At 40.8% G+C, this 14,271-nt stretch overlaps 1 protein-coding gene across 1 annotated transcript in view; it reads right to left on the bottom strand.

Annotated features, from left to right (window-relative positions):
* Ppp4r2 (protein phosphatase 4 regulatory subunit 2) overlaps positions 1–14,271 on the bottom strand; it is a 42,660-nt gene that overhangs the window by 17,797 nt on the left and 10,592 nt on the right. Inside the window, exon 3 of the mRNA XM_027428977.2 lies at positions 988–1,158. Within this exon, the coding sequence (XP_027284778.1) occupies positions 988–1,158 (171 nt within the window). The remainder of the gene's footprint in view (positions 1–987; positions 1,159–14,271) is intronic.

The following is a 14,271-nucleotide window of genomic DNA, read 5'->3' on the forward strand; positions in this document are numbered from 1 at the left end:
CTACCAATAAGCAGGATCTTATTAACAGAACCCAATTCACTGTATTTCATGCTGTTGTCACGTTTCAAATTACTAGTGCCAAATGCAATACTCAACAACTCAACTTCACAAACCCATCATTCCTTCAGTAAGTTCTAAACAAGAATTTAATGAATACTAGGAAGCACAGCAACATTTTTAAAGTATCATATTCATTTAGTGTTCCTCGTGTTTTCAGTGTTTTACAAAAGATTAAAAACATTTAGCTATTGGGAGAAAGGGTGAAGCAAACTCTAAAATAAATGAACCTCTTGAGTACAAATAAGTCTTCACCAAATATCAAGATAATACCAAGAAAACATTAAAATATTTCTTAATAAACGAAATGTTGCTATCTTGATAAATGCATGTATAAAGTATAAAGTATGAATACCCCTGAAACTCATAAAATCAGTCAATTTTTTTTCAATGATGATTATAAACATTTAAAATACTTTTGAGCCAAGCTGGGCAGTGGTGGTGCACACCTTTGATCCCAGCACTTGGGAAGCAGAGGCAGATGGATCTCTGTGAGTTTGAAGCCAGTCTTGTCTACAGATCGAGTTCCAAGACAGCCTCCAACAAACAAAAAACAAAACAACAAAAAACGGGAGGGGAGGAGATTTATGAGCCAAAATTTGGCAAACACACCTGGGTGGTGGTGGTATAGGTCTATAATCCCAGCACTTGGGAGGCAGAGGCAGGTGGATCTTTGAGTTCGAGGCCGGCCTTATCTACAAATTAAATTCCAACACAGCCAGAGCTGTTACAGAGAACCCCCCCAAAAAAACACTAGAGATACAAGAGTCAATTACCAACCAGATATAACAAAAATTAAAGAAATAACATCTATGTGGTTAAATTTAAATCTTTAAGTTGTTGTTGTTGTTGTTGTTGTTATTATTATGTGCATACCCATTATTATTATTATTATTATTATTATTATTATTATTATTATTATGTGCATACCCATTAAATCCAGTGACAATTTTCAGTATTCTTTCCTTCATTTCATCAAAGGGAATATATTCAACATTTGGATTGGGAGGACCTCTTGGTTCAGGAGCTGAAGTTCTGAAATCATCCATCACTTTCTCCAGTTTGAAAATAAAATAACCTTTAAATTGGGACCACTGAATCCTATAAAGAAAAAAAGTCAGAAAATATTAACAATTACCCTTGCAAATACTTAACACTAAATACAGACACTATAAAGATGCTCATGATTTCCATGCTATAATGCTTACACAGACTAGGAAAGTTTCCCACCATTAGAAGTATAAAATAAGCCACATCCAACACCTGAGAGATGAAGTGTCTTAGGGTTTCTATTATTGTGAAGAGACACCATGACCACAGCAACTCTTATAAAGGAAAATATTTAATTGTGGTAGCTTATTTATAGTTTAGTATATTATCATCATGGCAGGAAACAATGGTGCTGGAGAAGGAGCCCAGAGTTCTTACATCTTGGCCCACGGGCAATAGGAACTGGTCTGGGACACTGGGTATGACTTAAGCATACATAAGGCCTCAAAGCCTGTCTCCACAGTGACACACTTCCTCCAGCAAGACCACACCCAATCCAACAAGACCATTTCTCCTTATAATGCCACTTCCTATGAGCTTAAGGGAGCAAATTACATTCAATCTACCACACTAAGGCAGGAAGATCTCTGAGAGTTTAAGGTCAGTCCTGTCTACAAAGTAAGCTCTAGGCCAATCCACACAGTGGATTGGGGGGGGGGCTCCCCGCAGGACCAAACCCCGCCCCCCCCAAAAAAAACAACGAAGTTCTTTTTTTCCTGCCTTTTCAGTCACTGTCATGTGAGGTATTCACGGTACTGGTCCCAGTCTATCTGACATAGTAATAAAGTACACAAGCTACAAAGATGGCTCAATGTTTAAGGCACGCACATCTCCAGCATAAGGACAAACAAGAGTATGGATCCCCAGAATGAAGTACTAGGTAGAATCAGTGGCCTGTCTATAATTCTAGCACTTAGAAGGCAAACTGAGGCTGGGCATTGGTGGCGCACGCCTTTAATCCCAGCACTCGGGAGGCAGAGGCAGGCGAATCTCTGTTGAGTTCGAGGCCAGCTTGGTCTCCAGAGCGAGTGCCAGGATAGGCTACAAAGCAACACAGAGAAACCCTGTCTCAAAAAAAAGAAGGCAAAGATGGAAATCCCTGAAGCTGTCTGGCCAGCCAAACAAGCTGTACCAGCAAGCTCTGGGTTCAACAAAAGACTTGACCCCACTCAACAAATTATGGTGGAAAAAGAATTCCAACAGCATCCTTTGACTACAAAGATGAAAACACACACACACACACTAACATATAGACATGCACACATGAATGAGACAAAATATACAAGTAACCTATTTTTTATGTCTATTCACTGATGGGTAGTAATTTCCTCCAAAATAAAACACTAACACTGACCAGCTCACTACAACCCATCTTCCCCAAGCTCATATAAGCAGTAAGAACTGATGACTTTGTAAGTGTATAGATGTTGTCTGAAAGCTTGTATGTGAACCCCCTGGGTGCCTGCTGCCCAAGGAGGCCACAAGAGTGTGTCAGATCTCCTGAAACTGGAGTTGCAAGCAATTGTGAGGTGCCACATCGGTGCTGGGAATCAAAACCCAGGTACTCTAAAAGAACAACAGCAAGTGCTCTTAACCCCAAACACTCTTATACAAGCTGAGTAACCCAGAAGACGCCCAGATCAGCTCTGCTGCCTAAAAGATACATTCTCTGACCTGATCAGCTGGCTAAAAGTGGCAGAGTGTGTTCCATATTTCCAGGTTTTGTATCTTGCCAGGTATGCTGGGGTTGACTTTTAATGATAAAACTGCCTTAGAGTCACTTCTGCTCTTGTAATTAACACTTTATCCATACTCCTTTAAGTTAACACTAGTATAGGCTTGAATAGGAATGACCCCCATAGGCTCTGAATTTATGTGGTCATTAGGGAGTGGCATTACTTGACAGGGATTAGGAAGTGTGGATTTGTTGGAGAAGTATGTCACTGGGGGTGGGCTTTGGGGTTTCAAACACTCAAGCCAAGCCCAGTGTCTCTCTCTTCCTGCTGTCTGTGGGTCATGATATAGACGAACTCTCAGTTCCTTCTCCAGCACCCTGTCTGCCTGCTTCCTGCCAAGCTGATAATGGACTAAACCTCTAAACCATTGTAGATCAGGCTGGGTTTCGAACCCATAGAGATCTACCTGCCTCTGCCTCTAAACCAGCAGTTCTCAACCTGTGGGTTGAGACCCCTTTGGGGGAGGGGGTTCAAACAACACTTTCATAGGAATGGCCTAAGACCACTAGAGGATACAGATATTCACATTATGATTTACAACAGTAGCAAAATTAGAATTATAAAATAGCAATGAAAATAAGTTTATGGTTGGAGTGCCCACAACATGAGCACACATTAAGAAGGTTGTGAACCAGCCGGGTGGTGGTGGCGCACGCCTTTAATCCCAGCACTCAGTAGGCAGAGGCAGGCGGATCTCTGTAAGCTCAAAACAAGCCTGGTCTACAAGAGCTAGTTCCAGGACAGCCTCCAAAGCCACAGAGAAACCCTGTCTCCAAAAACCAAAAAAAGAAAAAAAAAGAAAAAAAAAAAGGTCATGAACCACTACCTAAAATGTAAGCAAGTCCTAAAATTAAAATCCTTCCTTTAAGAGTTACTGTGGTCATGGTGTCTCTTCAGAGACACTGAACATTTGACTAAAACAACCAGTAAGTATAAACTGAGCCAGTGCTCATGGAGGTGGACTTTGGTGATGTCCTTACTTTGGTCTGACAATGGTTCCTAATCAAAGGTGAGTAGAGGTTTGTTCATGTCTCTCTGGGAATAGTACCAGATCTTTTAATCCTTCCCTCACATTTTACCATTAATATAAGAAAAGATGTGAAGATGATACCTGAACAGTCTAAATTATACAAAAGTTAGGGATGACACCTATTTTCTTGTGCAGACAGTAATCTCACTAAATGTAATTACAGAAAAGAGTATTAATTTGCTACATGACTGTCTAGCATCCCTATAAACTAGGAGTATAGTTTCCAATTGTGATTCAGGAGATCAGACAATGCTGTATGGAAATGATGATAACCTAGCAGCAATCCAGAAGCTGCATCAAATCACACTAACATTACTATAAGAAATTCAGTTTTGTTTTGTTCTGTGCTTTAAATCTGGGGCTGGAGATGTAACACAGTTGGTAGAATGCTCACCTAGCATAGATGGTGTGCCCTGGGCTTGATCCCTAGCACTCTACAAATTGGGCATGGTAATGTAAAACTGTAATTAGAGCAGTTGTGAAATGGAGACAGATCATCAGAAATCCAAGATCAGCATGGGCTAACATGAGATAAAACCCTCCCCATCCTTTTCATTTTAACAACCCACAACCACCAAGGTCAAGAGCAGTTCAAAGGTCCTGAGGAAGTGCAAGTAGTGTCACAGACTGTAATTCCAGCTACTCAAGAGGCTGAGACTGGAGAATCACTTGAACCCAGTTCCAGATCAGCCTGTCTCAACATAACATTTCCTGAAGAAGTAGGAAGGTTCGTGATCAACAAAATTAGTTCATAGACTTTGGATATTAAATGGAAAATTCATGACAGATTTTTGTGCTGATACACAGAAACTACAGGATTGATGTAGGTTTAGAATTGTTGGCAGGGCAAAGAGCTTGCTGCTAAATCTGATGACCTGAGTTCAATCCCTGGAACCTACACTGTGGAGAACCAAACTCTTGCAAGTTGCCCTCTGATCTCCATGGGCCCTGTTACACATATGTCTATCACCCCACAGTTAATTTAAATTTTAAAAATGCCCCTTCATCACTGGCATGGAGGCCCTTGCCTGTAATCCTAGCAGAGGGACTCCTATCTCAAATATCTACAATGGGACTGCTTGGACCAGTCCTTCCAAAGGTCACAAAAAACCAAGAGACGATGCGGAAGCAGCCTGCACACCTGATACTGACTAAAAGTGATTTAACTATGGCTCCTACTTGCATCAGACAGAGGCATGTTTCGCCTCAAGATTGAGGTGTTAAAACAAAAGGGTGAGGAGATGTACTTGGCCTGTCTGCAGGAATGAATATACTCTAAAGGCAGTGGTTTTCAACCTTTGGGTCACAATTCCTTTGGGTGTCTGATGGCCCTTTCACAGAGATCACCTTAGATCATAGGAAAACACAGACATTTATAATTCATAACAGTAGGGCCGGGCGTGGTGTCGCACGCCTTTAATCCCAGCACTCGGGAGGCAGAGCCAGGCGGATCTCTGTGAGTTCGAGACCAGCCTGGTCTACAAGAGCTAGTTCCAGGACAGCCTCCAAAGCCACAGAGAAACCTTGTCTCAAAAAACCAAACAAACAAACAAAAATTCCTAACAGTAGCAAAATTACAGTTATGAATTAGCAACAAAATAATTTTATGGCTGGGGGTCACCACAACATAATGAACTGTATCAAAGGGTCATGGTATTAGGAAAGTTGAGAACCAGGGCTTTAAGAAGATATATATGCTCCCCTCTTTTGCTGTTCTTGGAGAGGGCCTGGGTTAGGTTTACAGCAATCACATTCCTGCTGACAACCACCTATAAACACAGTTCCACACTTGATGTTCTCTCCTGACCTCCAAGGGCCTCTCTGACTCCAGAAGCACCAAGTATGCATGTGGTGTACATATATACATATAGGCAAAACACTCGTACACATAAATATCTTGAGATGGCACCAGTAAAGGTAAAATGTGTCAGTTAACAAAGACCTCTGTTGAGCTGAACATGTACATAACAGATAATTAACTGCAGCAAGTCTTTACCCTAGAAATACTTTCACAGGCACTTTAAATATTCCTCTTAGAAAAGAAAATTTTCAGTATTACTTCCCAACTTATTTCTATTGCTTTATTTAAAAATAAAGAAAATATATCAACTGACAAATAAGTATAGAAAATAAGGTAAAAAATTATCACTTAGCTTTGTAAAACTCTAGTCAGTAAGATTAATACATGAACGTCTTTCCCCCATCACTTCCTATTTCTTTTCTAAAACTGAAGCATCGGGGGGGGGGGCGGGGGGGGGGAATGCCCAGCTACTTTCTCATATATACCTCCTGATGAACAATCTATGTGCTCATGTTCACCTACCTATGACAATGAGCAATCTTCCCTCTTATCAACTACATTCACATCTTCCTGGTAGACTGCCCCTACCTATATTATTTTCCCATCTTCATTATTTTTCATTACTCTTCCCCTTTCCTAGTTCCTACCTCATTTCTTCACTGTCCTATATAGTAAGATTCCTAGTGGTATCTCCCAGTCAGGCTTTTAGTTCTATCACTAAATCTAATTTGTCCCTATCAAGATCAGTAACCTCCATGTTGCTGTATCCAGTGGTTAACTCTCATACCTCAACTTCCCTACACTAAAAGAAGCATTCTGCAAGGTTACCATTCATTTTCAACTATTCAATGCAGCAACTCAAGTGCTCAACCTACCTCTTCTCTATGTACAATTAGTAATTTCACTCAGCGTCATTTTTACACCTTTGTATGTCAATTAGCTCTAATTTCTTAGACTCATCCTTCAACCATGTATTTCATGTTTACACTTTGCTAACTATAATCCAATAGTGAACTGATTTTTTTTCCAATCAATAGTCCCTTCCAGAATCATCTTCTCCATGAAATAAAATCTCAATCACTACTGACTCCTTTCCCCTACATCTCCTTGAAAAAAAAAATTATATATATATACACCTTTAAACCTTTAAAATATATAAAGAATAACAGGTGTAGGCATGATAGAGCACACCTTTAATCCCACCCCTAGAAAGGAGGGAGGGATTTCTGTGAGTTCAAAGACAGCCTAGCCTATGGTGAGATCCTGTTTCAAAACCAAAACAAGGAGCTGGGTGTGCTAGTATGCACCTTTAAGTCCAGGTCAGGAGATAGGCAAGGCCTCCAAGAGTTTGAGGTCTACATATCAAGTTCCAGGGTATACAGTAAGATCCTGTCTCAAAGTAAATTACTACTTATTCCAAAGCAGCACTATTTCTTAACCTGAACTAAAGTTATGCCTGAATGGGGCTACAAATATAGCTTAATGGTGGAGCTGTGCTGGGTTCAGTCATGGGTTCCAATGAAGAAAAAAAAGAACAAAAGAATAAACTGCACCCACCTCTTCCTTACAATACCCAAAATGTTTCAGCATAACCATCCATAGAACAATTCTACTGGCAATCTAACATTGTCTCTCTCTGCCTCAAACCTGGGTTTCACTAAAAGTAAAGACCAAAGTTTTCAAGAGGTTCAAAATGACCCACAGGGGGAGATAGATCTGGTTCTGTCACCTCTTCCAGCCCTTTGTCATCCATTCCAGCCCCTTCCTTGTCTTTAAAATGCTGCACACCCCTACTACTGTTTAAGTACAGGAGAACATCAACACATAACACTAAAGAACACACAGAACAGATCAAAGGGTCCAGCTAAATGGAGCTCACACTCTAACCAGAAAGTACCAGCAAAGCAAATTACACACATGAATAAGGAAGAAATCAAGCATCATAAGCACGTCTAACATGGGAATGAAGGTTTTTCAGAGGTGCATATCTTTAAAGATGGGTGCCCAGAACGGAAGAACACGAAGTCACTGTGATGAGGGACCATTATCTAACAGAGAACTAAGGAATGAAGTGAGCAGGAAAACAGAGGGCCATAACTTAATCAGATATATGCTCAGAGACTTCACAGAGCCTTAAATTCAAAATTCAGCAGTGCAGATTTTCAACATGATGTCTAAAGAGAGCAAATAAAACTACTTCAGGAAGCCATTTTTAAAAAGCCTGAGCTGAAATCCAATCCAAAGACATTGAGAATGGTATATAGATAATGTTCCCAAATGGAAAATCCAAAATTGATAATCTTATTCCCTTTAGGCACTAAATCCTCAAGTAACCACTTCTCATCTTTCTACATTTAACAATTCCATGTCTTCGATATAGTTTCTGACCCCATTTCATGACTTCCTTTGATCGCTGTAGTCCCACCCCCTTCACCTTCTTGTACAACTAGTAAAAACTGCTAATCCCTTCCTAGGCACTTTGACCTAATTTACTTACTAAAATATGCTTTTTAACTCTGTTAAAGCATCAGATACCTTGATGCTAAAACATATAAATGAGAAATGACCTTTCTTAATCCAGCTTAATGGCATACACTTTTATTCCCAGTGCTTGGAAGACAGAGAGGCAGGAGGATCTGTGAGTTCCAGGGCAGCTTGATCTACAGCCAGAACTACATGGTGAAACCCAGTCTACAAAGGAGGAATGAGGGGTAGAACACCTTTCGTTTTAGGGGGAAAGTTGTAACTGCAACCTACTACTGGAGTTTACTTAGTAACCAACTGAACAGACCACACTGCTGCCTAGTGTTATGTACAAAGGAGATGGCTTCCAACTCATTTGTACTGTTAGTTTTCTAGAAAGATTTAAAACCAGAATGGGCCTCCCCAGCTGTTTCTATTTTTTTCTGGTGAGATGGTGTCTACCAGGCCCCATTCAAAAAAGTGTATTAATCCAAGTGGATCAGTCATACACTCCCCTTCAAAAATGTAGTACAGAAACTGGAGAGGAAAGCATTGAAGCATAACTAGCCAGTCTGTTGGCAACACCCCAAGGAACACAGCTCCACCAACTACAGCGGCTTAGTCTTCAGCAGGTGCCTTATCCTACCCAAAGTCTGAGTTGCCAACTCAACATCTTACCCAAGAATGTATCTTTCCCTTCTTTTCTTGTTTCCTTTTGGATTTAAGTAACTCAACATCAGTTATACAAAAGACCTTAACTGTATTTTACTTTCTAAAATCCAAATACCCTTTTAGAATTAAATCTAGAATGCATGTTTCAAACAGAAATGAGGTGAAAAGGTCTCTTCTGAACTTCCCATTATAACTTAAATTTTTAAAAGATTTATTTAATGTACACTGGTGTTTTGACTGTACATATTTTGTGTGAGAGTGTCAGATCCCCTGGAAATGGAGTTACAGATAGTTGTGAGCTGCCATGTGGGTGTTGGGAACTGAACCTGGGTCCTCTGGAAGAGGAGCCAGTCTCTTCTGAGCCATCTCTCCAGCCCCTAGAATTTAAATTCTTATTTCTTATAGTTCAAATGTTGTGGGAGTACTACACTAACTCAAGTCTTTGAGAATACTCACAAAAGAGCCATTTAAACACCCACCCTAGCAGATTACCCAATACTTGAAGGTTCTCCTCAGCATTCAGAGAATCTGGGCTTTAATGAAGCACTCTGTACAATCTTCAACTAGTCACACACAAATTAACATGATTTTCCCCATAAACCCTACTAACCCAAAACAGTACACACATTTTGAACATCCCTAAACAATGCTCTCAAATCCAAAAATTTTAGCTCAAAGCTTCAGATTTTGGAGCATTTTGGGGTTTGGATTTACAGATTAAGGAAGCTAAACTTGTAAAGTCTAGAAAACTTACTATCCATTAAAAATTAAAATAAGCCATAGTTTAAGGCCAGGGAGATGGCTCAGCAGCAAAGGTGCTCACTCTACAAGCTTGATAACATGAGTTCAATCCCCAAGACCTACATGGTTGAACCAACTCCTGCAAGCTGCCTGTGAGGCATATGCACATGTGTGGCACACATGTGAGATGAAGTCCTGAGAGAATGTGTACTGTTGACACAGGCATGGCCAGGGCAAGGCCTTCCCCAAGTCAGGCTCACAGAAATGCCAAAGCCTTTGGCCCTTGGCTAAAAAAGCAATGTGTCCAGGCCTCCTACTGAGATTAGCTTAAACTGCCCAGCCCACTAGGGCTGTTGTCATATCCCCATCAGAGCACTCCTCCCATCTGATCCCAGCTAGCTTTTCGTTTTAGGTATGCTTGTCTGTGACTGTCCTTTCTTCACTTCCCTCGTCATCCAAGTCAGGTTCCCAGGACCTAGCTCACAGCACACACAATAAATATCCTTTAAGAGTGAATGGTCTTTTAAACTCTAGAGCTATCAACCAATAATACATCCATCTCCTAAACCTCAGTTAAGACTATTAAATCTAGGTATAAAATATAAGACTTCATTATATATAAAATATAAAACTCATATTAAGAAAAATATGTTGAGCTGGAGTGCAGCTTGGTAGGAGAGTACTATGTCTAACTTTAAGATTCTATCCCCAAGAGAGGAGGGGAAGGGACAGGAGAGGGACACTTAAGTTCCAAAGGTTTCAGTTTACACATTAAAATGAAGGGAAGGGAGCTGAAAAGAGGGTTCAGCTGTTAAGAGCACTTGCTGTAGCAGAGGAGAGTTCTGTTCCTCTGGCCTGTGCTGGCAACACACTCATGTATACATACCGAACTCTCCCATTCACAATAAAAATGATTAAAATAAACTTTTAAAATGTGGCTTTGTTGGAGAAGTGTCACCGTGGGGGTGGGCTTTGAAGTCTCTTTTGCTCAAGCTTGGCTCAGTGTGACAGACCATTTCCTGTTGTCTACATGATGAAGCCAGCACCATGTCTGCCTACATACCACCATGCTCTCTGCCATGATATAAAGGACTGCACCTTTGAACCATAAGCAGTTACTGTTATTCTTTTGTTTAAAAAGAAGAAAAGAGAAATGTTGAGACAGACATAAGATTATAAGTTTATTATAAGGCCCGGCAGAATGGGGAGACTAAGAAGAGGAACAGGGGTAAATGGCTGACCGCCACGGCCGGTCGCTATAGAGAGCGGGGAAACAGAGAGAGGGGAACAGAGCGCACAGAGAGTGGACAGAGAGCTCGTAAATGGGCAGGGGCTGATCTTTTAAAGGGGTCCTCTGCACCTGCGTGCAGACTTAGTTCCCATGGGACCTTGGGCTGACCAGGGTATTGCCTGTTTCACCAGTTAACAGGGGCAGGCCAGCATAATGCCTGAACCTTTCAGTCACCTCAATCAAATTTTTTCTCCTTTATAAGAGTTGCTATGATCATGGTGTCTGCAAGACACACCCACACTTGAATTTAACGAGTAAACCTGAGATTCACTTACAGAACAAATCTGTGGCAAGTTATCAACTCAATTTGATTTTACAATATTCATAATTTGAAACCCTAAAACTTCAATGCATTGATTTGTGGAGACAGTGCCTTTCACAGGTAATTATAGCTACATGAGGTCATCTGCATGAACCTTCTCTAAGTGTGATGAAATACTGACAAGGCAGACAAAAAAGTTACATCACCACAGGACCTTAGCAGTCCCTGTTATCTGGGGTAAACATTAGAGTGAATAGTTGTTTTTCTACCAAATACTCTTACTTGGTAGAAAACAGTGATTGGCTGTTTTCTGTGATTTTCAGGATTGTTTTTCTGAGGGGGCAATACAGTCTTTGCATGACTGGTCACAAGTAAATACTGGCACACCTAAGGCTCATGGATTATTGTGAATTTGCAAACAGTAGACAATAAAGCAGTAAAGTCATGTGGGCATAGAATCCTTTCCTTTAAAGAGACATACAGATTAGATTAGGGACACAAAAAACAACTTTGTGTAACAATCAATAAATATGCCTTTGCTCAGTGGTTTGAGGTTCAGTTCACCACAGGCTGGACCTTCCTGACCTCTTTCTTCGACTGACCCACACAACACAGAACACCCCAACAGATCATCTTAAATTTCCCAGTCTAAAAAACTGGGAGAAAAGACCTACTCACTAAGCCATGCAGCCTCTATACTATAACAGCAGCCCAAGCTGAAACAGTTAAGTCTACTATTTTTAAGGACCAATGACACAAAATGCTTAATTCCAAGTAGGTGTGACAGTGCATGCCTATAATCCCAGCATTTGAGAGACAGCAACAAAAGAGCCTGGCAGAAACATAACAGTTGCTAGGATGCTGGGGCTACAAAAATCAAGACTTAGTCCCAATAAGTACATATATAAAACAAGCCAGATGTCAGCTGGGTGGTGGCACACACCTTTAATTCCAGCAGTCAGGAGGCAGAGGTATGTGGAGTTCGAAGCCAGTCTGGTCTACAGAGCTAGATCCAGGACAGGATCCAAAGCTACACAGAGAAACCCTGTCTCAGAAAAATAAGCGAGCTAGATGTGGTTGCACAGCCCTATAATTTCAGTATTTGGAAGCAGAAGACAGACTATAGGTGCAAATAAGGACAAATTTCAAGCTCTTTCTGGGCTAATAAATTTTTTTTAAAATACAGCCAGGCGATGATGGTGGCGCACGCCTTTAATCCCAGCACTTGGGAGGCAGAGGCAGGTGGATCTCTGTGAGTTCGAGACCAGCCTGGTCTAAAAGAGCTAGTTCCAGGACAGCCTCCAAAACCACGGAGAAACCCTGTCTTGAACCCCCCTCCCTCAAAAAACAAACAAACAAAAAATACTAAGCAAGACAGTTCATGTCTTTAACCTCAGCAGCACATGACAAGCAGAGGTAAGAAGACCTCTGTTGAGTTCCAGGCCAGCCAGAACTAGAGACCCCTTTTGACTCCAAAATAATAAAAAACTAAACACACACACACACACACAGAGAGACAGATGACATGATCAGTCAACCAAATGAGCCTGGCTTGGCATTAGACCTCTTTTTAACAAAATATTCGTAAAAAAATATAAAAAGTAAGTAAAGTAAAATTTTAAAAAGCAAGATCACTGTTTTCGTTGACAATCTAAGGTCTAGGTGACAGCTAAACTGACAAAGAATGGACAGATTCTGGACATACAAACACTGAAAAGTAAACAAGACAAACTATATCCAAATATTTACATATAGTCATGGTTCATGTATTTTCTAATGTTTAGAGCACTGTCTTGGGTCTAGAGAAAAATCTAGGCATGGTATAATCCCAGTGTTGGATAGGTGAAAACGGGATTCCTAGGGCTTATGGTCAGCAACCTAACTTAAGAGAACTTGTCTTAAAAGTTAAAGTGGCCAAGTGAGATGGCACATACTCTGAATACCAACACTCTGAAGATGTCTGAGTTAGGCCAGCCTGATCTACATAGTGAGTTTCAGCCCAGGCTGAAGAGGAGACCCTCACTATACCCCACCCATCATTTATCCACCCATCCATTCATAGCTACTCAAGACCAACACTGCCCCAACTCCAACCTCTACCTATTTGTACTAGTACTAGCATGCATGTGAGCTTTTTGTTGTTGTTGTTGTAAATAAAGGAAAAGCTTTTTCTTCCATCTTTTAACCTAGCTCTCTGTGTGCCACACTGGAAAGCAAGTCAAGTTCTGCCCAATCAGCTACAACACCATGAGTAAAAGCAAATTATCAATGCATATATGAAACATGGAAGTTTCTATGGAGAAAGACAGGAAACCATGAAAAACTGCATATAAAATATTCAGTTATACACTACATAACTATATTTTAGCCATCAACAGAACACTAAGAGAATACAATGGAAATGAAAAACTCCTATTGCCTAGTATAGTGGCACAGCCATCAAAATAATGTACTACAACAAACATACTACAGTCCTTGTGAGTTTCCCAACAACCCACTGCACTGTGTATCTTAGAACAGTGCACCATATGCAGTTACTATGGTGCTTCATACTTGGTAAGAACATGTGACTCACTCACCTACATACATTTTATTGCTAGAGAACATCTAGCTAAAGCAAAATTAACTTTATTACAGCAAACTGCATGGTGCCAGCTGCAGCCTCAAACACCAAGAGGACACAGTGACTGCAGTCTCCTATGTTTGCAAAAAATGCCAACTCAACAGGTTCTCAGAAAGCACCCCCATCAAGTGATGTAGGACTGTTTAAAGAGCCCTTTCAACAGTCTTAAATGACAAACTGAAGTTACCCTATGAAGAAAAACGGAAAATATTGTCAACACACATTTTTAAATTTTTAAAAAAGACTTATTTTATCAGCATTAGTGGTTTTTGGTTGGTTGGTTCTGTTTGTTTTGGTTTTCCCAGACAGAGTTTCTCTGTGTGTTGCCCTAGTTGTCCTCCATGAAACTCACTCTATAGACCAGGCTGGCCTGCAACTCAAGAGATCCACCTGCCTCTGTCTCCTGAATTCTGGGGCTAAGGGTGTGCACCACCACAGCCAGGTGCTTTGTCTGCGTGTATGTATGTGCATCATGTCCATGCAGTACCCATGGAGGTCAGAAGAGGGTGTCAGTTCCTCTGGAACTGGAGTTACACAGACTATGT

This window comes from Cricetulus griseus, chromosome 8 (assembly GCF_003668045.3).
Source record: "Cricetulus griseus strain 17A/GY chromosome 8, alternate assembly CriGri-PICRH-1.0, whole genome shotgun sequence".
Classification (NCBI taxonomy): Eukaryota; Metazoa; Chordata; class Mammalia; order Rodentia; family Cricetidae; genus Cricetulus; species Cricetulus griseus.